This window comes from Helianthus annuus, chromosome 11 (assembly GCF_002127325.2).
Source record: "Helianthus annuus cultivar XRQ/B chromosome 11, HanXRQr2.0-SUNRISE, whole genome shotgun sequence".
NCBI classification, from domain to species: Eukaryota; Viridiplantae; Streptophyta; class Magnoliopsida; order Asterales; family Asteraceae; genus Helianthus; species Helianthus annuus.
In genome coordinates this window covers 72,023,678-72,048,018 of record NC_035443.2, presented here as the reverse complement: position 1 = coordinate 72,048,018, position 24,341 = coordinate 72,023,678, and the positions used below count along the sequence as shown (strand labels likewise).

Here is a 24,341-nt window from a genome sequence, read left to right as displayed (position 1 = left end):
CATAATATGTCTATATAATTGCATTCTCTTTATATACTGGTCTCACTGAAAGGAGAAAGCTCTACAAAGCCTTTTATTATGGCTCAGTTAGTTGGCTCTGAAGAAATAGAGTCATTTAGAATTGAGCTATCAGATATTGGAAGAAGTTTCAGATCATCTTTTCGTCGTCGTTCATCTAGTTGGCATGCCAATTCAGAAATAAGTTCTGTGAACAACAATGATGAGACAGAGGAGAATCTTCTACAATGGGCTGCAATCGATAGATTGTCAACATTTGAAAGGTTGAGATCGTCTTTGTTCGATGAAGAAGATGGAAAGAAGGTGGTTGACGTCACTAAACTCCTTCCTCTTGAGAGACACATGTTCATTGAGAAGCTCATTAAACACATTGAGCACGACAACCTTCGATTGTTGCAGAAGCTTAGAAAAAGAACAGACAAGTAAGTATTCATTTTCTGTTTGAATAATTGGTACTAAATTCATACGTTAGTTTCAATTTCCTCATTATACAAATTTTCTGTTCAGTTAGATGCAATAGTTCCGCTATGTTTTACACATAACGCATTATCTTACAGTTAAATCTGTTTTGTTAGGGTTGGAGTCCAGTTGCCCTCTGTGGAGGTGAGATACAAGAATCTTTGTGTAGAAGCCGAGTGTGAAGTAGTTCATGGCAAGCCTCTCCCAACTCTCTGGAATTCTTTGCAAAGTTCGCTTTCCGTAAGTATCTAACTGTGAACATTACTCTATTTTCTAAGCATAACTGATTATAAATAACAAACTGTTTATTGTTGTTCGTTCAAAGTTAATATCCAGTTCACCGAATTACTAATCACAATCAACACTTTATTTACAAGGTTTATTTTATTCCTTGATATAATGTTTTTTAGTGAATAAGAAGGTACGTCTTGTGTCAAAATTATGTACAAATATTAAATCATTCAAAATGTATTATGGAAAAGTTAATTAGCCGTTTATGTCTGGTAAACATTTTCCCTGTAACTGAAACTGGTATAAAATGAAGAAGGAAATCTGATTGTATTGATTGAATGTGTTGTTTGTACAAGGGGTCTCTCTATATATAGAAGGAGAGAGGGACTAATAAATAAATAAAAATAACATACTAGGGTCTAAACTAATTAATACAACTACCATCTACCAACCAACATTCCCTATAATTTTCGTTAAAGTTAATCGATGGTCTAGGCTAGTTAATTTTTTTTGGAGATTACGGATAACACGTGGGAGTGGGTCCCACGCCAAAAAAAATATAATTCATAAATATAGTGTTGACTTGTTAATTTTTAATTAATTATAGAACTGTAGATTGTTGTTGGCTTAATTGAAGCATGTAGTACAAAGTTTTACTTCTCGTCTTGATATAAAGACGGATACATATTTTTTCAATGTTACCCTGTTACAGTTTTGTGATTTTGCTTTGAATGGGTTGCCAAGGTTATAGTTTTAATACAATCATGACACTAAAGGGTAATATTAATATATTATGTAGCATATGGGCCAGGTGGGCGTGTCACTTGCTTTGGATTACTAAATGTATCAAATAAAGTAAAAGGATTTGTATAATGAGCCGGTAAAGATCAACAAGATTATCGGAGAAATCAAATCTTTGAGCTTCTTATGGATTAATAACCGTGCGAAGTCCGTGTCCGTTGAGTGGTCGAAGTGGAGAGATGTTGATGAATAATAAGGCTAATTGTCTATTGTCTTTGCTTTTGTGTTGTCTTTCTGCCCCAGTCTAGCTGCTTGTTAGATGGGTGTTGTTTTAATGAAATAGTTGTTCCCAAAAAAAAAGTAAAAGGATTTGTGCGTGGTTCTCATGTCCGGTCTTTCGGTGATATCTTCCTTGATTTATTATCAAAGTTCCAAAAGATTGCTTTTTTTTTTCTGACAGGACATTGTCATGATACCTGGTCTGACGTCTAATAAGGCGAAGATAACCATCTTAAATGATGTCAGTGGTGTTATTAAGCCAAGAAGGTAAGATTACAACTGCACGCTCTCCCGAGTCTTCTATAATCAAGAATTCAAATGATAAATTCTAGGATATTATACACTATTAAGATCATTAGATATCCTAATTTGTTGCATAAATCACTAATGAGGAGACCTAAACTAGTGGTATCAGTCACTCAGTCTATATAGATATGATTGATTGTGGTTAAAAATAATTTGAATAAGCTGCACAAGTGAACAAGGCCTTATTTAATATTTGCTTGTTTGATTATTTTTTCAGGATGACCTTGCTTCTTGGTCCTCCGGGATGTGGAAAAACAACATTGTTGAAAGCACTCTCAGGGAACCTAGAGAAATCTCTCAAGGTTTTTAGAACTTACATTTTCTTGATTTTATAAGCATGATGTATCCATGCAAAGAATAGTTGAACTATATATATATATATATGAGAAGGTTCATTGGGGAACACTAAAAAAGTGGGGAACAGCAGGGGAACCGACTCAAACGAACTACGATTGGACTCATTCCAGCGGCGTTGGAACCGGCTCGTCGAAAACCATGAGAATGAATGAAAAAACCAATCAAAATATTTTTTCTTAATACAAACATCATTATATTTAAAATACAATATCAAAAAAAGAATTTATCTTTAAATAATTCATCTCTCCTTTCAGAATCATTTTTAATAAGTTTTTTACACATGTGTAAATTTTCTTTATTTACGAATATATGTAAATTTAATTTCTAATACTATATTCGAATAATAATGATAAGTGTAAAAAATTTGAATTTGAATTGCTTTTGACCAAGTTCTGGTGGTTTTTATTCGTTCTCACAGTATTTAGTGTTCTCATTTAAACCTTCCACTATACATGCATACATACATACATACATACATACACACATATACATACACACACAGAGGCTGGTTAACGTACAATATTCCTTAACGTACGAGCGTACGCCTGTGAAATTTCGCACATTGTGAAACTCAAAACCATAATCACGCATGTGAAAAACATAATTACGCATGTTGACATGAACTCGGAACACTACTTCACAAACTCGGAACCTACTTCATAAACTTGGAATCTCTTTGGCAAACTCGGAACCTTCATTCAACATGCGTAAAAGATCATATTCGGAATCTACTTCACAATCTCGGAATCCTTTCAGCATGCGTAATTATGTTTCAACATGCGTAATTTCCATAGTGTACACTCGTACGTTAAGCAATATTGTATTTTACACTTTCACTTTATACATACATATATATATATATATATATGTGTGTGTGTGTGTGTGTATATATATGTATGTATATATATATATATGTATGTATATATATGTATATATATGGGGGGTTTAAAACAAGTAATATCCCATTGAATTGTGTGCGTGTGTGCGCGCATGGGCCGCGCGTGTGTAGTGTGAGGTTCAATAGGGAACCATTCATTTAACATGTAAATATATCATAAAAAAATTAATTTAAAAAAATAGAAGTTATTAAAAAAATATAAAGATGTGTAGAAGTCATTCTAATAAAAAGATCATTTTATAAATTTGTTTTGTAACCTTTTTTTTTACTCTTTTTTAAGGTTTTTTTTTTTTTTTTTTTTTTTTTTTAGTTTTTGAACTTTTTTATTATAAAGACTTCGACATGTATTTATATGCAAAACTCCGATTTTTTTAAATAATTAATCTTATTCATGTTAAATTGAATTTATTATGGTATATTTAACATGTTAAATGCGGACGAACGGATGATGGGTTAAACAAACCACAATTGATGGAATAACCATTGTCAAGATCACTGAGATGTTTATTTTGGTTTGTAGTGAGAGCTACTACCTATGAACTACTTTCACTCAATAATGTTTTATCCATTCAATACAGATTAGTGGTGAAATTTCTTATAATGGATACAAACTAGAAGAATTTGTTCCCCAAAGAACTGCTGCCTATACAAGTCAAAATGATTTGCATATTCCTGAGATGACTGTCAGGGAAACACTTGATTTCTCATCCCGTTGTCAGGGTACCGGAAGCCGTGCAGGTATGACAGACCACTTCTACACACACACAACAAAAACTGCATAGTTTTGTATTCCATTCCAAGGGACAAGGTCTTACGAACTAATTCAAAATCCTTTAATTCTCTAAAGATATTATGATGGAGGTTAACAGAAGGGAGAAAGAAGGAGGGATTATTCCAGATCCCGATATAGACACTTTTATGAAGGTAACATGCTAATATTTATTGTTTATGGAGGTTAAAACACCTCCGACCCAAACAGGCAAGAGGCCAAACAAAAACAAACCTCCGACCCAATCGGGCAAAAGGCACATAATTATAACATATACAACAGGTATTTACACCATTCCTCCCACCGAATGTGTTTTAAAGAAGACCTATATTTTAACCACCCGAACCCTCTAGATTTAACCTCTCCCAGTATGTCTTGCGAGTCAGGATTACCCTCGTTGAAGATCACCTTGTTCCTTCCTTCCCATATGCACCAACACGTTATAATCACAAGACCATGAATGATCTTCTTAGCTTTGTTGCCCAAATTAGAAAACTTATGAGCTTCCATAATATCTTTGAAATCGAAAATGAAAAGGGGTGGAATATTACACCAACCGCTAAAACCTGACCATACTCTATTAGCCATTATACAAGCCGTAAAAAGATATTCCACCGACTCCTAATCCTCGCAAAAAGGGCACAAAACCGACGAGTTATTGACGTTCCTTCTCCTTAGATTCGACCTAGTGGCTAATCTATCAAGGTTTGCTCTCCAAGCCATAATGTTGCATTTAAGCGGAACCCATTTGCACTACTGAAAATCCGGGAGATGAGTTAACTGCCCATCTTCTTCCTTCAATTTTTTAATCGATTTCACCGAGAAACTTCCGGAGACATCACCCATCCATTTCTCTGATTCGTTGGAAAGAACCACACCTACGAGAGTATCATGACAGTCTTGCCATTCACCTAATTCAGCTTCCGACTCTGGATCTCTACTCCAATTCCAAATGATATCAAATTGCCTTAACCATGAATGGTTAATCGCCCGTCCACGTATCGGCCCAAAAACTAATGTCAACGCCATTCCCGACGTTACCCTTTATAAAATTGTTTAAACCATTTCCATTTATTTTCAATTTTGAAACCAAGAGGGCAATGTTTTTCCAACATCCGGAAATATTATCGTTTAGCGGAGCAAATTCCAATGATTTAATTTAAAGTGACACGCTTCCACCACCTTCCTCCACAAACTTTGGTTCTCCACCCTAAACCTCCAAACCCATTTCACTAGAAGTGCTTCATTTACCTCTTTGAGGTTGTTAATCCCCAACCCCCCCCCCCTCTTTTTAGAATGAGTTACCTAATCCCAAGCCACCCAGTGAATTTTATTTACCTCACTAGACCCGGTCCAAAGAAATTTTCTCATCTTAGCTTCTAAAACATTTATAATACCAATTGGGGCCTTATGTAAAGAGAAAAGATAAATTGGAAGGCTCTCAAGCACCGCATTAATCAAGTGAGCCTACCCCCAATCGAAAGAGTTCTTGTTTTCCACAATGATAAACGGTTATAAAAAATTTCAATCACCGGTTTCCAATAATTAAGTCTGTTCATATTAGCCCTCACCGTAATCCCAATGTTACACCCAATGATGTCCGCTATCTCATAGACCTCACAAGACTCTACCCCCAACCCACATAGATTTGTGTAAGTTAATCTTTAGACCTGAACATAAATAGAAAACCCTCAAAATTCTCGAAACATTTACCGCATTGTCTCTTAACCAGTCTCCCAGAGTTGAAGCGTCGTCCACATATAATAGATGCGAAAGAACCGGGCCATTATTTGGCATTTGAATACCATTAAGAAGCCCCTCTTCTCTTGCTTTAAAAAAATGCTAGACAATGCCTCCATAACGATGAGGAATAGAAAGGGAGATAACAGATCGCCTTGCCTAATACCTTTAGAACATTTAAATTCAAAGGTAGGGGAACCATTAACCAGCACCGAAGAACTGGCTGAAGCTAGAACCCCTTCAATCCACTTGCACCATAAAATAGAAAAACCCATTTGACCCATGACATCTAAGAAAAACTTCCAATTGACATTATCATAGGCTTTTTCAAAATCAATATTTAAAAGGAAGGCCTTTTTTTAGCTTTTCTAATCCATGACAAAATTTCGTTAAGCATTAGGGGGCTATCAAGAATGTACCTTTCTTTAAGAAACAATGTCTGGTTTTCTGAAATGACGGACCAAATCACCTTCTTGAGACGAGTTGCAAGGATTTTTGAGATTGTTTTGCTGATAACTCCGATAAGGTTTATTGGTCTATAGTCTACCAAGCCCACTTAGAATAAGTGTTATGAATGAAGAACTACACCCGGGTGATATTGTACCTTTACTGGAAAAAAAGAAGCTAACATATTAGAAAAATCAATCTCAAATAAGTTCCAATACCACCTTTTGATGAATTTGAAGTTGAAACCATCCGGTCCAGGCGCTTTATCCGCACCACACTCGAATACCGCAAGTTTTATCTCTTCCGCACTAAATGGCACAGTGAGAGAAGCCGCGTCCCCCTCCGTTAATCTTCTTACGTTGTGACAAATAAGATTAGGTCTGTAAGCTATCTTTTCGTTGAACTCTTTTATAAAAAAAAATATGACCTCTTTTTTAACTAAAGAGGGCTTCGTGATCCATTCCCCATCAATCAAAAAAGCCGTGTTTTCATTCCCTTCCAAATCCCATCTAATCCTAGCTCTTTGTTTAATATCTTTAGCTTTTTAAGCCTCCAACTCTCTTAATTCTTTCATGCATTCCATTTTCGACCATAACTCCTCTTCCGATAGCTCTTTAACTTCAGCTAACTCATCCAATTTTTCCAAATCTTCTCTGAGAATGACTTCTAACTCCCCCTCTTTAGATAAGATTTCCTTCTTCCACTTTTTAAGACTGTCCCAAATAACCTTGAATTTGTGCATTATAACCAAATCTGCCTCCCCACTATAATCACATAACTCCACAACCTTTAAAATTTCCCTTTCGAAATCCTTTCTGTCCATCCACGAGTTAAATATTCTGAACGGTTTGGGGCCAAAGTTTTTTTGAGTACACGTTAATATTAGGGGACAGTGATCCGAGTGGAGCCTAGGGAGGGCTGTAAGACATGCTTCCGACCATTCGTTAAAAAATTGTTGACACACTAGGAATCTATCAATTTTACTGAGTTTATTGCTCTTATCTATAAGGAAAGTGAACTTCCTCCCTTTCATGCTATACTCCAACAATCCGTTATCGTTAATGAAATCGCTAAAATTTTTTGCACATGCATTATTAAATTTCTAATTCCTTATCTCATCCTGAGTACGGACCGCATTGAAATCCCCCATAATGACCCACCACCCTGAGCAATCCTCCATGACCGCCCCGATATCCTCCAAAAGAGCTCTTTCTAGAGGAACTTTTTGCGGAGCGTAAATGTTAAGAATATTAATCGCTATACTGCTCCCCTTGATAAACTGCCTCAATAGAATATAATTATTATGTTTAATAGAATCATGTACCTCAAAGACGTTTGGATCACACATGCTAACCACTCCACCAGATCCACCATTGGCCGGAACGTGGTCCATCTCGAACTTGCTAGAGCCCCAAAATTCTTGAATTCAATGCCCGAAACGTCCCTAAACTGAATTTCTTGCAATGCCACAAAATTGATCCCGTTCGCACTTCTCAATTCTTTGATCCATCCAACTTTATTTTTAACCCCCTCCCCTAGACCTCGAATGTTCACTGATAAAAAAAATCATCTATTTATTTTTTCAATACCTTCTTCCAAGATCGATTCTTTAATCAGACTTTCATGGTTTTGAAGATCGACACCCACTGCACTCCCTAGTATCGATGTTAAACGTGTCTCGGTGTCCAGATTCACCTCCTCCTCACCGACCCACATATTTAAGTCGTTCAAGTCCGACACCTTTTGAGCTACCTCCACCTCCTCTTCTCTAATATTAACCATTGAATCTTCTATATTATCATTAACACACCTGTTATCTGCATCATTTTCCTGACTAACGGATAACGAGCTCTCCTCCTGGATGCCAATCGTTTCATTTAGATCAAAGGGGTCACTTTGCCTTGGTTCTTTTTTTTTTGGCCTAAGAAGCCCATTAACCTCCACCGAATTCTTTCCTCTTCTTTCATTAGGTTTGTTAACTTTTTTAATAATCCTGCTGGGCAAGGTTTAAAAGAACAGAAACGAGTTTCGAGGCGTTTTCCCTTCGCCTCACGAGGCGTAAACCTTGAGGCGAAACGAGGCGTAAGGCCGAGGCAATATCAATAAATAAATATAAAATTATATATATTATAAAAATAATAATACTAACTAATTTCATTATCAAATTCATCAAAATCACCAAAACACACATAAAAATGTCATGAAATGCTTGAAATCGACACAAAAAGTCAAAAGCATCAAAACAACTACCAAAATCCCCTAAGGCGCACCCTTCTTAGCGCCTCAGCCCCTCTGAGGCGCATTAACACTAAAAACCCCATGAGGCACGTCTCAGACTCGTTTTTTGGCCGTTTCGCCTCGAGGCGCACGCCTCAAGCGTTTTTTAAAACTATGCTGCTGGGGCCCATACCTTTCCTGCCTTGAAAGAAAAACATCTTGCTTTTCCCATTCAAAACCTTCCCTGTTCCCATAAAAGGATTATGCCTTGGAACTAGCTCCACCTCCTCATCGATACTCTCTTAAAAATCAGAAATTACAAATGTGGCATCTCTAAATTCCCATTACCAATAACCTTCTGTCCGTTATTCACTTCGGGGTCTGAAACCTCATAATTGTTTTTGTCTCCTGCACCATCCTTACCGTTACCTTCTTTCTCTGACGGGATGTTGTTTCCGTTAACCTTACCGGAATTTTGCATGATGTTTTCGGTAGTAACATCCATCTTTTCCGTTTCTACTACCAAATTTCCGGAACCTTCGTAATGCCCCTGCTGTTACTTTGGAATTCATTGGCCCTGCCTTCTTCTGCCTCCTGGTCTATCTCCTCCGCCAGTCTTCTGTGGAGCATATTTAGGGTGTTTTCTGTACGTGTAGATCACAGATCACTTTCAGTAGTGGACAAGTTATCTTTTCATTCAAACTTTGACTAGAAGTTCTTGAAACTTCTGTTCTCAAATTTATGAATCCTAAGTTTATGTTCATTATGATTGTTATTATATTGTTATACGTTATTCGAAATCCTTTATAGAACTTTCATACAATATTATTTGTTTTAAGATATTAACCAATTCAGATTTATTAAGGGAATAGGTTAGTAATCATTTGGAGTGAATCCTCAAAACAACAAAACCTCATGTAGTCAAGCTGTTTACATTTTGAGAATATAAGATAATGCAATATGGAACGGTGGGGTATTTTTTTCTCATTTGTGATAATATATAGGAACTGTTGTCTTACTCAACCATGTTTAATTTCCATAGGCAATTTCCATTGATGGACAAAGGACAACTCTTCAGACAAACTACATACTAAAGGTATTTCTTTTAGCTGATGTGAGCTTACCATATATTGTTACATATATGGATATGCAAAGTACACTGATTTTGCCATCATTATCATGTTATTCCAGATTTTAGGACTCGATATTTGTGCTGATACCATGTTTGGAGATGACATGCGGAGAGGAATCTCTGGCGGTCAAAAGAAAAGATTGACTACAGGTAACTTCTTCATTTGATGCCCTTTAGACATGGTCAATACATCAGCCCTATTTGATCACCTTTATTGCCTGCTACCTTCATGCAAATATAATTTACCTTGTATGGTTGTTTGCAGGGGAGATGATTGTCGGTCCCACAAAAGCTTTATATATGGACGAGATATCAAATGGGTTAGACAGCTCCACTACGTATCAGATAATCACTTGTCTTCAGCAGTTGGCACATATAACAGATGCTTCTATACTCATTTCACTTCTTCAGCCATCACCAGAAGCATTTGATCTCTTTGATGACATTATGTTAATGGCAGAAGGTATGATTGTGTATCATGGTCCCCGCAGTAATGTATTAGAGTATTTTGAGGGTCTTGGTTTTAAGTGCCCCGAGAGAAAAGGCGTAGCTGACTTCCTTCAAGAGGTAATATCACATCCATGTCCAACAGTTGGGAAATAAGTTCTCAAAATGACTTATTATGCAATAAAAACTTATTCATAGGTTGTGTCAAGGAAAGATCAAGCAGCATACTGGTGCCGGACCGAAGAAGCATATAATTATGTCTCTGTTCAAACCTTATCCATGAGATTTAAGCAGTCTTGTTCGGGTAAAGAAATTGATGATGATATATCTAAACCCTTCACGAGATTGCAAAACCATGAAGATGCCATTTCTTTCCATGTGTATTCTCTTTCTAAATGGGATCTTTTTAAAGCTTGTATGTCTAGAGAGCTTCTTCTCATGAAAAGAAATTCTTTTGTTTACATCTTCAAAACAGTCCAGGTACTAATCACTACTTTCACCATCTTATGCCATTATTTAGCTATCATCTCTCTGTTAATATGAAAAGTTGTCCTATTACTTGTGTGCAGCTCACCATAATTGCAGTAATCACAATGACTGTCTTTCTCAGAACAAGATTGAAGCCTGATAGCACTGATGCAAATTATTACCTTGGTTCACTCTTTTATGCACTTATAATTCTTATCGTTGATGGGTTCCCAGAAGCGGCTATGACAGTTTCAAGACTTCCAAATTTCTATAAACAGAGGGATATGTACTTCTACCCCGCATGGGCTTATGCAATTCCAGCATCCATTCTTAAGATTCCCCTGTCATTGTTGGAAGCCACTATTTGGACATGTCTCACTTATTATGTTATTGGATACAGTCCTGAACCAGGGAGGTGAGCATCGCGTAAACTATTTTATGTACATATGTTAGAAGTTTTGATTTTGCTTCCACTCTTGCATAGGTTCTTCCGCCAGCTATTGCTACTTTTTGGGGCTCACTTCACTTCAATATCCTTGTTCCGGTTCCTTGCATCAGTGTTTCAAACCGTCGTTTCTTCTACAACTGCAGGCGGTATATCAATATTATTTCTGCTAACGTTTGGTGGCTTCATTATACCACACAGTAGGTTCCCTGAATTTATATTTATATTTTTTTATATGTAGCTCTATAAATATTTACAGATTTAACTATTGGGATGTGAACTGGTTGCAGCTTCAATGCCAGCTTGGTTAAAATGGGGATTCTGGTTTTGCCCACTGTCATATGGTGAAATAGGCCTTGCTGTGAATGAATTTCTTTCTCCCAGATGGAACAAGGTAAATCACTAGAGTCCTTATTTAATGTTGTCCAGTGTCATAATTCCGAACGTATCAAAACTTGTTTCAAGTTGAGATTTTATCTACGCTAGCTGAATTTGCATAAATAACATACTGGCTAAACTTTCAAACAGATGACTTCTACAAACACAACCATAGGTTTACAAACACTTAAAAGCCGTGGTCTAGACTTTGAGGGATACTATTACTGGATATGTCTTGGTGCCTTGTATGGTTTTGCACTGCTATTCAACATAGGCTTCATCTTGGCTTTAAGCTACTTTAAAGGTAACTTCATCTTTTTAATAGTAAGTGAATTTTGAATTTATAGTTCCCTGTTATCATTACTTCGCATCCGTATTTACAATTTCAGCTCCGGGTACTCGTGCCATTATTTCCAAGGAAAAGATATCTCAAATACATGGAAGTGAAGGATCTAAACACCAAATTCACAACAATGAAACAACTAAAAATTCCAATATTAATATCTTAGAGACGCATGAAGGTTAGGATATGTTGTAACATTTTGTTGACTAAGATACATATGATTTCGGGTCTGTTGTTCATCAGTAGATATTTATCTGTGCACTTATTTTACAGGAAAAATGGTGTTACCTTTTGAACCACTAACAGTTACCTTTCAAGATCTACAATACTATGTTGAACCCTCACCGGTATATGGTCAAAATTATCTCATTTAGATCTTAAATGTTAAACATCTTTTGTTCAGATTATGCTATAGGTGATTGTTGTGTTAGGAAATGAGAGAGCATGGCTTTACTGGGAAAAGACTTCAGTTACTTCGTGACATCACAGGCGCTTTTAGACCCGGTGTTCTTACAGCGTTAATGGGTGTAAGTGGTGCTGGAAAAACAACACTTCTTGATGTTCTTGCTGGAAGGAAAACAAGTGGCATTGTTGAAGGAGAGATTAGGATTGGGGGGTATCCAAAAGTTCAAGATACATTTGCAAGGATTTCAGGTTACTGTGAACAAATTGATGTACACTCTCCTCAAATTACAGTTGAAGAATCAGTCATATTTTCTGCATGGCTCCGTCTTCATCCTGACATTGATTCAAAAACTAAATACGTATGAGATATCTTTCTGGAAAGTTTACACAGAAATTATTTGCTTAATTACTTTTGATAATTTGACATAAGTTTTCTATTGGATGTACAGAAATTTATAGAAGAAATAATGGAAACAGTGGAGCTTTATGCCATAAAAGATTCCTTGGTCGGGATTCCTGGGGTTAGTGGTCTATCAACAGAGCAGCGTAAGCGGCTCACAATTGCTGTTGAAGTTGTTGCTAATCCTTCAATTATATTCATGGATGAACCTACAACCGGACTGGATGCTCGATCAGCTGCCATTGTTATGCGGGCTGTGAAGAATATTGTTGATACAGGAAGAACAATTGTCTGTACCATTCACCAACCTAGCATTGACATTTTTGAGGCCTTTGATGAGGTAGAACAGAGATACTTAACTATTTTTGGACCGTTGGGTGCAATTTTTTTTTTTTGTATAGTTTGACATCAAATATCTTATATATAGCCCATCCATGTTCTTGCAGTTAATCCTATTAAAAAATGGTGGACGCATGATCTACTGTGGGCCCGTGGGGCACAATTCATGCAGGGTGATTGAATACTTTGAGGTTAGTTGACCTTATAACAGATGTACATGTTATACATACATCATCCCTTTTTTGCTTCCAGCAAGGAATTTTCGTGTATCATAATTTGTAAAATCTTCAATTTACATGAAATGTCTTTTGAAATAGAGCATCTCTGGGGTGCCGAAGATTAGAGACAACTATAATCCAGCAACATGGATGTTAGAGATTACTTCAGCATCAGTGGAAGCTGAAGTTGGAGTTGATTTTGGACAAATCTATTCTACTTCAACTTTGTACGAGTAAGTTACATTGTATGTCTATGGAATTGCTGACATTGCTCTTTTTTTGGCATGAGTTGGGGTGGGAGGTTATTAGGAACTAGAAAATAGGCTGGTTTTATTGGAAAACTTAGATAGTCAGCCCGATTCGAGAGGGTCTTGTCTCCAATACAAAAATACTGATAACCAGAACAACCCATGGCTTTATAGCCTAGTGGCATCTTGTGGGTGGGATAAGGCTTTGTGACCAATAGGTCTTGGGTTCGATTCCCACAAGGGAGTTTTTCCCATATTTATTGGGTTTCCTCCTGAATTGGTGTATAGGCATTATGCCTAGTGGAGATGGATATGATCGGGTGGTTCCACCGGTAGCACGATGATACTCCAATGGTCCGTCAGTGATCCAAATTTGCCGTTCAAAAAAAAAAAAAAAAAAAAAAAAACTAGAACATGAAATGAAATACTTGAATGAAAAGTAAAAGAGTTACTTCCTAAATTCAGCCTTTTGACTTTCCTTTTGACTTTGACTCTTCTAAAATTTAGCCCATCTAGATTTTAATTAGCAGGTTTGGATTTTTATAAAACTGACTATTAATAGAGCCATCCTCTATTTATTCTAGATATGACTTGGTCTCAACATATTTGTTGGAAAATCAGGCCCCAAATGAACACAAAAACACCCGGCTCAACTCTTTTTTTTATAAATCAAAATCACCCAAAGTAAACGTTTCTAAATAATCGCTTCAACTATCAGACTGTGATGAGATTAGTCCAACAATCACTTCCCTAATCTTGTTTTAGACACATTATCCTTCACATCCGCACCTATGTTGTCAAAAGCGCGCCGGGCGCGCGCTCAGGCGCAGCGAGGCGAGGCTAAAGCGCCTGGTGGTAGCTTAGGTGCAAATCTGGGCTTTTTTTTTTGTAAAAACGGTGCTCAGGCGAGCGCCCGGAACCAGGCGAGCAAGAGAAAACCGTGGGCTTAATTCTGTCAGGCGCTCCTTTCTTTTTTTATGCTATTTTTTAAAGCTTTTACAGCTTTCTCCTTTCTTTTTTATGCTATTTTTTAAAGCTTTTTACAGCTTTTTCACAGCAGTAAACCATTGTTTCAACTGACTTAAAAAGTCAACCTTTTAACCATTGGATAAAGATTTGTCTCCTTGTCCTTTTTAATCTAATCAGCCATCACCAGACCATACTCATCTTTTTTTAAAAATTAAAACACCAAAATTAAATGGCTTTTATAATAGTTTTTTTTATATGTGGAATTGTGTTAATTTTCAAAGCATAATATATCTTTTAATTTTTTTCCTCTATAGGCGCCTTTCTTAAAAAAGCCTTCGCTTTTTTGCGCCTTGCGCCTAGGCTCCAGGCGAGGCCTATGCGCCTCGCCTGCGCCTTGCGTCTTTGACAAACGCACCCTTATCGGCACCTTCAATTCCTTTATTATACCATGCTACTACGATTACTTCCTGGTCGTGAGCCACCTGCTACTGGCCACCAACCAGAAAACAATCCCCGCCCCTTTTCCGTCTTCCGAGCCGCTAAATGAAAAGTACCCCGCTAATTCGTTTTTACCGCGTTGTTTAGTTAGATTACTTCTGCCAAAAGAACGAGCTACCCTGCATTTTTGTTCTTATCCTAGGCGACGAAGAAAACTGGTCTTGATCTTACCTAGATTGAAAGTTGTTAATGCGATCAAACCTGTTGTAAAACTTGCTATTGAACTAACCTGCTTGATCAACACTCCTGGTGCTTCGTTAGAAGAAATCATGCTGGTGTTGTCAAGAAACCCCACTTCTTTGATTCTTGACCAGCCAATCCCTGCAGAATACTACCAACCACTGCTGGCCAGATCGTACTCCCCGACACTGGTCACTCAAACCACCTTGTCATCGCCGCCGTACAACACCTCACAACCCCAAAAACTAGCCACATCCTATTGCTTTAAAGCGGCTTTTCCTTAGCTAATTGATTATCTTGCTTTGTTTTCCTTAGCTCGACCGCTTCCCATTTCCTTTCTTTTTATTCCTTTGTGTTGACCAATAAAAACCCACTTTATTTTGTTAACTCCGATGTGGCCACGGAATCACCTAGCCTAGCACATTCATCCAGTTCTTCAAACCTAGAACCAAACCCACGATCAACATTCAGCCCATGCAACCGTACCTTCAAGTTTTCTTCGAAAAAAATAAAATTCTTCCAAAAAAAGTATGTCCCCTTTTTCTTTTTATACATCTTCCTTTCGTTTTTCTTTTTCCTTTTCTTCTTCTTCTTCCTCTTCTTATGACCCGTATTCTTCTGTGATTGGTTCCTCCTTCCCGGTTTACAAGCTTTGGTACCAACTGTTGGGAAATCGGGTCCAAACATACACAAAAACACGAGATGAACGAACTCACTCGACTCTTGTTTATTAAAAGCAAAGTACACCAATCCCAATAACCATAAACATCTTTTTATACCAACCAAACTTAATGACCAAGAAACCTAATTAAGCTAAAGGGTGTGGGGGCATGGTTGGGTCATCAATCGCCATGTAGGACCATTAATGAATTGCTACACCACCCCCTTACCTCATTCACCATGGTTGGCATGGATTAAACCATGACAACCATGAGCCTCCTTTCCTTTTTCAATATTTCCTTTTCCTTTTTCACAAAAATAAATTAAAATAAGAGAATAGTGGTTTGGGTCATGACCACACCCTTAGGGTAGTGGTTTTGAATGATGGATTAAAAGTGAGTGACATGGCGCTGACGTGGACGGTCATGGAGACCATAAGGATCATGACCACACCCTATAGCCTTAGTAATTAGACTCAATTACACTCAAGTTAGGAAAGTAAATCAAACCAATTCTGAACTTACCAAATAAACGAATAAATATACTTAACTAAATAATATAACCTCAATAAACCTTTCTAAATAATCCCTCCAACAATCGGATTATGACAAGATTAGTCCAACGATATTGGTAGGTCTGAAGGTAAGATTTTCACTAAAACAATTAAAGCTTGTAGTGATCTTGTACGTCTGCCTTTTGTTTACTCCCTTCTTTCCCCAGTTGAACTTTTGGTTTAGGGTTAGAAAATGATTTTTGTTTACTTCTACTTTTTGAGTAAAAGGTTAATGTGTTCTGCTGTGGATGGAGCAGTGTTGCATATTCTTTTGCTTTAGGATTTTCAAACAGGTCCTGCCTTGCCCCTGTAGATGTATGTTTAATTATAGGATTGCCAAAAAGTTATTGACATTCCAGGATTTCTGCATGTATTGTACCATACCATTTCAACTATTAGCTTGCATTTGTCTACTTTGAGCATTTATTTTTTTGTCTAACTAATTATGTTCTTTTTTATTACAATAGAAGCAATAAACAACTTGTAAGCACATTTAGTAAACCCCCAGCTGATTCAAAAGACTTGTATTTTCCAACACGTTTCCCACTAAATGGTTGGGGCCAGTTTAAGGCTTGCCTATGGAAACAACACTTGTCTTATTGGAGAAGTCCCTCATACAACTTGATGCGTTCCCTGCATATGCTCCTTGCCTCGCTTATTTTCGGGTTACTCTTCTGGGACCAAGGGAGGAAAATGTAAGTTTAAAAGTACTCATGCATTTCTTGTGTGCTCCTAAATGCATTTTAATGTAGGTGCTATAGATGGACTCCTTTTGGGCTAGATGGATATTTATGTGCACATAAGCGTTCATGCTACTCATTCAAGAATATCGCACGCAATCCTTTAGATGCTCATATAAAGCATGAATAATTGTAGGCGTTTAGTCGTAAAACTTGATTTCTAACTCAATTTAGAATGTAAACCCATCAGAATGGCGTAATCATTTTGATTCAATCACTTAATAAATATTTCAATGTACAATTTACATGCTTCTAATATACAAATTGCAACTATGATTGCTCAAATTTCCATTTACACCAACAAATATAGTGATATATTATAAAAAAAGGTAGGATTTTAGTACATCAAGAATATATCAAGGCCTAGTTTTGTAGTTGAAGAGCTTATCCTTCTGTAATAGTCATTAACTATTTATTTATTCCATGGAATCCCAAGAATTAAATTAAATCTCCACCATAAAGTTGCATCATTGCCATTCTTATAATATCATCTCCTTTATGTTTTCTTCAAACTACGCTGAAATTATCTAATATGATATCCTTGCGTGTGCGTGACAGACATAACCAACAAAGTTTATTCAATGTTCTTGGTTCAATGTTCACTGCTGTAATTTTCTGTGGCATAAACAACTCGTCTTCAGCTATACCATATGTTTCCATGGAGCGGACTGTTCTGTATCGCGAAAGGTTTTCTGGGATGTATGCATCATGGGCTTATGCTCTTGCACAGGTATTCACAAAAGCTTTCTATTCAATTTTTTTTGGAGATTTATATGATGCTGTTATGTGAAACCGAGTTAATCTCTTAATCCATAAGTTAGTTAGTTAGAATAGATAGTTTAGTTTATTGCTACAAGACGGTTACAAGGCGGTTATGAAACTAAGGGACTAAAGTTGACAACATGGAACTTGGTAACCACCATCATTTAGCGAAGAGGTGTGTCCCTCTCACACACCCATTCGGTTTCGACTTCAAGGCACAAGGAAAAGACATGACGGTTCGGATTAGTGGCTGGAAATCAACACACCCTTTCAAGATCAATCTCAACCACACAATCCTAGAGACATACCCTTTCACGAAGAGTTGTGTCTATTCATTCGTGCCTCTTAGAAACTATAAATAGAGATAGTTAGATTTCATTTTGTATTCACTACTCTCATTCGATTTGTATGTATTACACTTATTCGATTATTATAAAGTTGTTGTTATTCAAGTTATTCACGCTCGTTAGAGATCAAGATCCAAGTTCGGGCCAACAAAGTGGTATCAGAGCATCAGGCTCTAGGCGTGGGAATCGCAAGGCATCGCAGGGAATTCGCGATCAGGTTTCAATTTCGTTTAAATTCGCAAAGTTTCAATTTCAGAATTTATTTTCGGTTCTAGGAAGTCGGTTGAACCGAACGGTTAGGAATCTAGGGTTCGTTTGTTTTGATTCCGGGGTTATAGTGCGAATTAGTTTGATTTGGTTGTTTTGGTTATTACACGATTCGGGGAATCGGGGTTGTTAAGAATATATTGAAACCAAAAGAAAGTTTATTAGAAAGTGAAGATTATTCGGCAGGAAGATATGTCAGGAGCGACCGGGCAAAGTACGATAAATGGAAATTCTCTTTCCCAGTTTCAGTGTCCGATTCTGAAACCAACAAACTATACGGTTTGGGCTATTCGTATCAAGACGATTCTTGAAGCGAATGGTTTGTGGGAAACGATTGAACCGGCAGAAAATGCAACGGTAGACACGAAGAAAGATAAGTCTGCCATTGCATATTTGTTTCAAGCAATACCAGAGGACGTTGTATTGCAAGTTGCAAGTTGTAAGACTGCAAAGGAGATTTGGGAAAATCTAAGGATTAGACATGTTGGCGTAGATCGGGTACAAAAGGCGCGTATGCACACGCTAATGTCAGAATTTGAAATGTTGCAAATGAGGGAAGACGACACTATTGATTCCTTTACCGCAAAGATCAATAGTATCGTTACCCGAGCAACAGAAGTAGGATCGACTATGAGTCAACCGACTCTAGTACGCAAACTCTTAAATGGCGTACCGGATAGGTTTACTCAAATCGTTGCCTCTATGGAACAATACTCCGATATAGAAACCATGACGCTACAGGAAGCGGTCGGAAGATTAAAGACGTATGAAGAACGTCTCAAGTTAAAGAAAGGAACTCAAGGAGAGAGCCAAGATAGGCTTATGTTTACACATCAGGATAACAACAGAGGAAGGCAATTTGGAAACCGCGGTCGTGGTAGGTTTAACCAGACGCGTGGAAATTGGCGAAACAATGGAAATAGGCAAAGTCCCAGAAATGAAGGATCTACATCAAGGCCCAGAAATGGAAATTCAAGAAACTGGAGGAAGTTTGCAAGAACCGACTTAAGTAAGATCCAATGTTTTAAGTGTCAGAAGTTTGGACACTACAGGAAGGATTGTTCTGAGAAAGACGAAGTGCAAGAACATTCAAACCTCGTCGAGGAAGACGAAGCACCCGTATTGTTGATGACAATACAAGAAGAAAATGTTCAAGAAAGGGCTCTGCTAAACGAGGAACAGATAAAACCGGCAAGTTATGCCTCAGGAGACGAAAATCTATGGTACTTAGACAACGGTGCAAGCAACCACATGACAGGAGTGCGAAGTCACTTCAAGGAGTTAGATGAAACGGTGACAGGGCAAGTACGTTTTGGTGATGGGTCACACGTAGAAATTAAAGGCAAAGGTTCAATACTACTGGAATGTATGAATCAAGAACAAAAGATTGTTTCACAAGTATACTACATTCCAAGTCTGAAGACCAATATATTGAGCCTCGGACAACTTACTGAAATTGGTTGCAAAGTGGTTATGGACGGAGATTTACTTACTATCCGAGATCGAAACAGAAAGCTACTAATGCGAGTCAAAAGATTGAAGAACAGGCTGTACAAGGTCAAACTGAAGACAGACTATCAAAGACGGAAGACATAGCATGGTTATGGCACGCGAGGTTAGGCCATTTACACTTCGACGCTATTAAAGAAATGACTCGTAAGAACTTGGTACATGGAGTTCCCCAAATAAGTCATGCTAGTCAAGTTTGTGACGCATGCTTATTAGGAAAGCATAGTAGGGCACCATTTCCAAATCAGGCAAAGTTCAGATCCTTAAAACCTCTGGACTTAGTCTATGGAGATTTGTGTGGTCCTATAACTCCACCAACACATGCTGGGAAGAAGTATATATTCTTACTTGTAGACGACTGTACTCGCTACATGTGTGCATATTTACTAACTTCCAAGGATCAAGCATTCGAAACATTCAAGGAGTTCAAAGAAAAGGTGGAAAAGGAAGCGCAGACCAAGTTAAAAATGCTAAGGACGGATAGAGGAGGTGAATTCACATCGGCTGAATTCAACAAGTATTGCAAAACAAATGGCATAGCAAGACAGCTTACAGCACCATACTCCCCACAGCAAAATGGAGTAGTAGAAAGACGAAACAGGACGATGTTATCCACTACTCGCAGTATGTTAAAGGCAATGAACATGCCACAGAACTTTTGGGGTGAAGCAGTACGACACGCGATATACGTACTAAACAGGGTTCCGACAAAAGCCCTGGTAAACAAGACACCATTTGAAGCACTGAAAGGAAGGAAGCCAAATTTAGAACACTTGAAAGTTTTTGGCTGCACTGCTTACGCTAAGGTACTACCACTTCAACAAAAGAAGTTAGATGATAGAAGCGCACCTATGGTTTATCTTGGAATAGAAGAAGGATCAAAGGCGTATAGATTATACGATCCAGCAAAGAACAAGATATGTGTCAGTAGAGATGTAAAGTTCATGGAGGGTCAACCATGGAACTGGGATAGTTATATGGAAACGGTAGATTCAGGGAATCCCGAGTGGACGAACTTTGTCATTCATGAAGATGACATACCACCAGAGTCAGAAGAAAATGAGCCAAGTAGTCCAGGCAGTAGCGGACCAGGCAGTAGCGGGCCACATCATGACGATTCAGGAGTAGATCAGACAGAAGAACAAGACTCCTATGTAACCCCGCCAGCATATTCATACAATCAGAACTCAGCAGGAAATTCAAGCAACATACAAAATGGAGGTCCATCCACTTCTGAAAGTACAACAGGAAATATCAGCAATACTCCAGTAAGACTAAGAAGTCTCGAAGAACTGTATGACGAAACAGAAGAAATTCAGTTAGATCCACATGAATTATTACTCGCTGAAGAAGAACCAAGGAATTACAAGAAAGCATCTAGTGACAGAAAGTGGATTGAAGCAATGAAGGCTGAGTTAGACTCGATAAACAAGAATAACACTTGGAGCTTGACGGAATTGCCAAAAGATCACAAGGCAATAGGCTTAAAGTGGGTATTCAAGACTAAGAAAGATGCAAATGGAAATATTGTCAGACACAAAGCAAGGCTAGTTGCAAAGGGATATGTTCAGCAACATGGAATAGACTTTGACGAAGTCTTTGCACCAGTAGCACGTATGGAGACGGTACGACTAATGTTGGCTTTAGCAGCATATCAAGGTTGGGAGGTACATCATCTAGATGTGAAATCTGCATTCTTACACGGAGACCTCAAGGAGGAAGTTTATGTATCACAACCAGAAGGATTTATAAAGCCAGGAAATGAAGGAAAGGTTTACAGACTATCGAAAGCACTGTATGGATTAAGACAAGCACCAAGAGCTTGGAATATGAAGTTAGATCAAACCCTAAAGTCACTTAACTTCAAGAAGTGCACTTTAGAAAGCGCAATCTATACAAGAACAAGTGAAGCCTCTACACTAATAGTTGGAGTCTACGTTGATGACTTGATAGTCACTGGAACATCAAAGAAGGAAATAGACATCTTCAAGTCTCAGATGAAGAACAAGTTTGATATGAGCGATCTAGGATTGCTAGCATACTATCTGGGAATCGAAGTAATTCAAGCAGGGGGTGAGATAGGCATCAAGCAGACAGGATACATCAATAAGATACTCAAAGACGCTGATATGTTATCCTGCAATGACACAAAGACACCCATGACTCCGGGAACTCAATTAACAAAGACTGAAGAAGGAGATCTAGTAGATGCAACACACTACAGAAGCCTGATAGGATCTCTCAGGTACTTATTACATACAAGACCAGATCTATGTTACCCAGTCAGTCTACTTAGTAGATTCATGCAAGAACCAAAGGAGCAACACCTGAAAGCAGTAAAGCAAATACTACGTTACATCAAAGGAACTAAAGAGCATGGAATCATTTACAAAAGACAAGGAGGATGTAAGATCACAGGTTATAGCGACAGTAGTTTTGGAGTTAATACAGACAAAGGAAAAGGAACAACTGGTCTGGTATTCTACTTTGGAGAATCACCTATAACCTGGTGTACACAAAAGCAACAAACAGTGGCACTCTCATCATGCGAATCAGAATTTATGGCAGCCACTGCAGCAGCATGTCAAGCACTATGGCTTAAAAGACTGTTAAGTGAAATCACAGGCTGGAAGGAAGAGAAGATAACACTCAGAGTAGATAATGTTTCAGCAATAGCACTCATGAGAAATCCAGTCTTTCACGGAAGAAGCAAGCACATTGACACACGCTATCACTTCATAAGAGAATGCGTGGAAAACGAAGATATCACTGTGGAGCACATAAGTGGAGAACTACAACGGGCAGATATACTAACAAAGGCACTAGCAAGGATCAAGTTTGCTACAATGAGGGAACTGCTCGGAATTCAAGATTTAAAGCAACTCATGGATGTTCGAGATTAAGGGGGTGAATGAAACCGAGTTAATCTCTTAATCCATAAGTTAGTTAGTTAGAATAGATAGTTTAGTTTATTGCTACAAGACGGTTACAAGGCGGTTATGAAACTAAGGGACTAAAGTTGACAACATGGAACTTGGTAACCACCATCATTTAGCGAAGAGGTGTGTCCCTCTCACACACCCATTCGGTTTCGACTTCAAGGCACAAGGAAAAGACATGACGGTTCGGATTAGTGGCTGGAAATCAACACACCCTTTCAAGATCAATCTCAACCACACAATCCTAGAGACATACCCTTTCACGAAGAGTTGTGTCTATTCATTCGTGCCTCTTAGAAACTATAAATAGAGATAGTTAGATTTCATTTTGTATTCACTACTCTCATTCGATTTGTATGTATTACACTTATTCGATTATTATAAAGTTGTTGTTATTCAAGTTATTCACGCTCGTTAGAGATCAAGATCCAAGTTCGGGCCAACATTATGTGTTAAAACTGTTTTTGTTAAAATCTTGTAGGTGACGATCGAGTTCCCATATCTCTTTGCCCAGTCACTTGCCTTTGTGTGCATCACATATCCTATGATTGGATATTATTGGTCAGCATACAAGGTTTTCTGCTACTTCTATACATTCTTGTGCACATTGATGTACTTCACCTATCTGGGAATGCTGCTCGTTGCTGTTACACCAAGCTTTCCAGTAGCTGCCATTCTACAATCTGCCTTTTACACAATGTTTAACTTGTTTGCAGGATTTTTAATCCCTAAACCGGTAATTCTCTGCCAACTCTTAACCTGCCCTTTTTTTTATTTGAGGTCCATTTTGGCAATTATTTGGGTAACCATGAGAACCCATCAGGGAAAACTCATCGGACCCAACCAATACCCTGCTAACCGGTGGGACTAGATAAAGCGTAACTTACACCAGGAAGGTGGCCTTCAAAGGTTAAGGCAGGAATCTGGCGATTATCGTTGTGCCACTCTTGATGGTTCCATTATAGCATTCGAGGTCACCAAGACTACAACGTTAAAGCTCATATGGATTCCTCAATTTTTGGAGAAAGTTTTGGAAACTATATAACCATAAAAGACGTCGGTCCTACTACTTTATGAAAAGTCGGCCTAGGATGTCACATGCATGTCTTGATCTTATTTGACCGAAATTCATACGAGAATTTTATAATTGCATCCAACATGATGGAATTGTGGGGACTAATGGGTTTTTTTTTTTTCCTTTTTTTTTGCAGAAAATTCCGAATTGGTGGATATGGCTGTACTATCTAACTCCTACATCATGGTCACTTAATGCAATGCTTACTTCTCAATATGGTGATGTGAAGACGGAGATCTTAGTCTTTGGGGAAGCTAAATCTGTGGAAGCTTTCATAAGAGATTACTTTGGGTACCATCATGACCTATTACCACTCACCTTTGGTATCCTTACATTATATCCTATTCTTCTTGCTTCTCTGTTTGCATTGTGCATATCAAAACTTAACTTTCAGAAAAGGTAAATTGTGCAGTCAAAGTGTTGTGCATCATCATGTCCATTCAGAAAAAATGTGAATCTATATTGTAACAAAGTGAATGAACTTCACAATATCTTCTATTGAAACATGAAATTTTGAAAGTACTTACTTCATCTAAATGCTTCAGATGGTTTGTTTC

General features: G+C 37.8%; 1 protein-coding gene across 2 annotated transcripts; it reads left to right on the top strand.

Annotated features, from left to right (window-relative positions):
- Positions 1–70: 70 nt before the first annotated feature.
- LOC118483805 (pleiotropic drug resistance protein 3-like) lies at positions 71–24,341 on the top strand. 2 transcript variants are annotated; one of them, XM_035979424.1, is made up of 24 exons: positions 71–440; positions 594–717; positions 1,910–1,995; positions 2,252–2,336; positions 3,868–4,027; positions 4,137–4,213; positions 9,505–9,558; positions 9,654–9,744; positions 9,860–10,161; positions 10,240–10,521; positions 10,611–10,924; positions 10,994–11,154; positions 11,245–11,348; positions 11,483–11,636; positions 11,722–11,853; positions 11,949–12,022; positions 12,107–12,439; positions 12,530–12,820; positions 12,927–13,010; positions 13,137–13,270; positions 16,613–16,840; positions 17,444–17,615; positions 23,191–23,445; positions 23,921–24,341. In XM_035979424.1, the coding sequence occupies exons 1-24, from the start codon at positions 79–81 to the stop codon at positions 24,185–24,187; spliced, it is 4,326 nt and encodes a 1,441-aa protein (XP_035835317.1). In that variant the 5' UTR covers positions 71–78; the 3' UTR covers positions 24,188–24,341. The 2 variants fall into 2 exon arrangements, with proteins under 2 accessions (XP_035835317.1, XP_035835318.1); XM_035979425.1 differs by lacking the exon at positions 23,191–23,445.

Excerpts from the sequence above, each read along its gene's own strand:
- LOC118483805 (XM_035979424.1), top strand. The coding sequence starts at position 79 with ATGGCTCAGTTAGTTGGCTCTGAAGAAATAGAGTCATTTAGAATTGAG. Across the intron at positions 12,440-12,529 it reads TTGATTCAAAAACTAAATAC|AAATTTATAGAAGAAATAAT; the intron begins GTATGAGATATC and ends TTGGATGTACAG. Across the intron at positions 23,446-23,920 it reads GATTTTTAATCCCTAAACCG|AAAATTCCGAATTGGTGGAT; the intron begins GTAATTCTCTGC and ends TTTTTTTTGCAG.